Raw genomic sequence first — 2307 nt, 5'->3', positions numbered from 1 at the left:
TCTTCAGAACACAAATTAAGATATTTTTGAAGAAATCCGAGAGCTCTCTGACCTTCCCATAGACAGCAACGCAACTGAAATATTCCCAGACCCAGAAATGTAGTGAGGACATCGGTAAAATTTTTCATTTACAGACCTGTGTATATATATTTATTTTATATACAGACCTCACTGAACCACGCCCCCTCACCACACTGTGTTAATGGCATAAAACAAAATTAATGTGTTAAACTACAAAAAAAATAATCGCACAATTAACACGTTAATTTTGACAGCCCTAATTTTAAGATCAGCATGAAGTCTGGGCCACTTTGCAATAGTGATGCACCGAAATTTCAGCAACCGGAAATATTCTATATTTGGCTATATACTGTATATATTAACAGTTTTGCAAGACCAAAATGAACACTCCAATGGTGCATTTTGACTATGTTAGTGTCTGAGCAGTCTTTGTTTTCAAATTCTTTCAATTTTACAATGAAATTGATGCTCTTTAATGTGTCGTGACAGATTGCTGTAGTGCCTTGGATCAAGCGGCACGTGAACTGATCATCTCTTCCTCTTTACTAGTTATTAGGGATGTAATGATTAACCGCGAGCCGGTTGAAAATCGATTTAAATATGTGACTTCAAATCGGTTGAGATGCTAAACAAATCGCGATTCAATTAGGGGTTGGAGTTTATATGAATGTATGTCTGAGGGGATCTTACTGTCTTTCGATGGTATTTTTTCTTATAATCTTGCCTCTGTATAATGCATATTAAAGTTCATAAGTGCAGCGCTGCTTTGTTTACAGCAGAAACCAAGGAAACGCTTTAAGCGCCACCTGCTGGCAGAGAGTGAATCTGCATCTCATTCAGCTCGTCTGCTGTTTCGGTTTCATGCAGATATTTTTTATGCATAGTTTCACAAAACTGAAGTCAAAAAATTCAGTTTTTGCTTCAGATTTCGAAATTATACAATCTAATTTAGATTAAAAACTGCTCATGTTGCATGTATGCAGCATCTTTGTTTGGATCAAGATTAAAATGCAGTGGTTGCCTCTAAATTTTAAATGGAAAGAGCACAGACAAAGCCTTAGTTTGTTTATATGTAGTGATTTATTTTATTTGTGTTACTTATTTATTTGATTTGGGGCTTGTTTTAAAATTTCTATTTAGTTTTGTTATTTACATTTACATTATATTTAAATGTTGTTATTTAGCAAACGCTTTCATCCAAAGCGACTTACAAATGAGGACGATAGAAGCAATCAAAACCAACAAAAGAGCAATAATTTACAAGTGCTATATTAGTATATTATTATAGTGTTATATTTCAATTTCACAAAGAAACGTACAGTATTTTGTCCAAGCAATAATAAAAGGACACATTTAATTTATAATTTGTCTTAAATCTAATTTTGTAAAAAAACATTGCGAATCAAATCGTTAGTTGAGTGAATCGTTACATCCCTACAAGTTATAGCATGAAATAAACATGAATGAACATCAGAAGGTGTTGAAAGAAATGGAACAACTTACTGAAATGTAGCATGTCTCATGTAATCACTCAATCAGTGTTTCAGCCGCAGAAAAACGTCAAAGAAACAGCTTTTGTAAAATATCACGTAACTTCACATTTACCTAGGAAAGCCATTGATATGTGTGATTTGTTTTTTCTTAGAGATTTTATGTTTGTTTGTTTTTTTTTCATTTAACTAATCCAGATAAGAAAACGCTGTCGACTGGAAGGAAGAGAACTAGAGGAATATGTGGAGAAAGAGAAAATGAAGAAAGAGGCTGCCAAAAAAGAGGAGCAGGCGAAAGAGTAAGTGGAAATGTGTTTGTGACTAAAATACTGTCAGAATGAGAAATCAAACCAAGACTTTCTAACAAACATTTATCAGGTGTACTATGGGTAATTCTCTACAAATATACATAAGACAGATCCTCACTGAAAAAAAACAAATACTTTATGAATCATTCATGCTAGAGCTGCACGATTGGGTCACAAAGTTGTAGCTTTTTGAGCTGTGACGTCAAACATTCAGCATCTCTTCTCCTGCTGCTGCTTAAAATGAAATAGAAATGCTTTGAAACAGCAGCTGTTGTGTTGATCAGGGTGTGCAAACCCTGCACTAATGCTACTAACTCACCAGAGATGCCTTTTGTCTCTAAATTAATTTGTTTTGCATTCAAATAGAAGTGCTTAAGGCTGTTCACATTTATGATTTTTAAAGAAGCCGACTCAGACCCAAAACAAGTGAACTGACTGAAAAATAACCCAGTTCTCTTTTACTTTATAACCAGATGTCTCTTCTGCTC

At 34.2% G+C, this 2307-nt stretch overlaps 1 protein-coding gene across 1 annotated transcript in view; it reads left to right on the top strand.

The window, feature by feature from the left end:
* LOC107559080 (cleavage and polyadenylation specificity factor subunit 2-like) overlaps window positions 1–2307 on the top strand; it is a 15747-nt gene that overhangs the window by 5801 nt on the left and 7639 nt on the right. Inside the window, exon 6 of the mRNA XM_016242811.1 lies at window positions 1710–1813. Coding sequence (XP_016098297.1) covers window positions 1710–1813 — 104 coding nt within the window. The remainder of the gene's footprint in view (window positions 1–1709; window positions 1814–2307) is intronic.

This window comes from Sinocyclocheilus grahami, unplaced genomic scaffold (genome assembly GCF_001515645.1).
Source record: "Sinocyclocheilus grahami isolate Dianchi unplaced genomic scaffold, SAMN03320097.WGS_v1.1 scaffold674.1, whole genome shotgun sequence".
Lineage (NCBI taxonomy): Eukaryota > Metazoa > Chordata > Actinopteri > Cypriniformes > Cyprinidae > Sinocyclocheilus > Sinocyclocheilus grahami.
The sequence above is the reverse complement of the archived record's forward strand: the minus strand, read 5'-3'. Positions and strand labels throughout refer to the sequence as shown.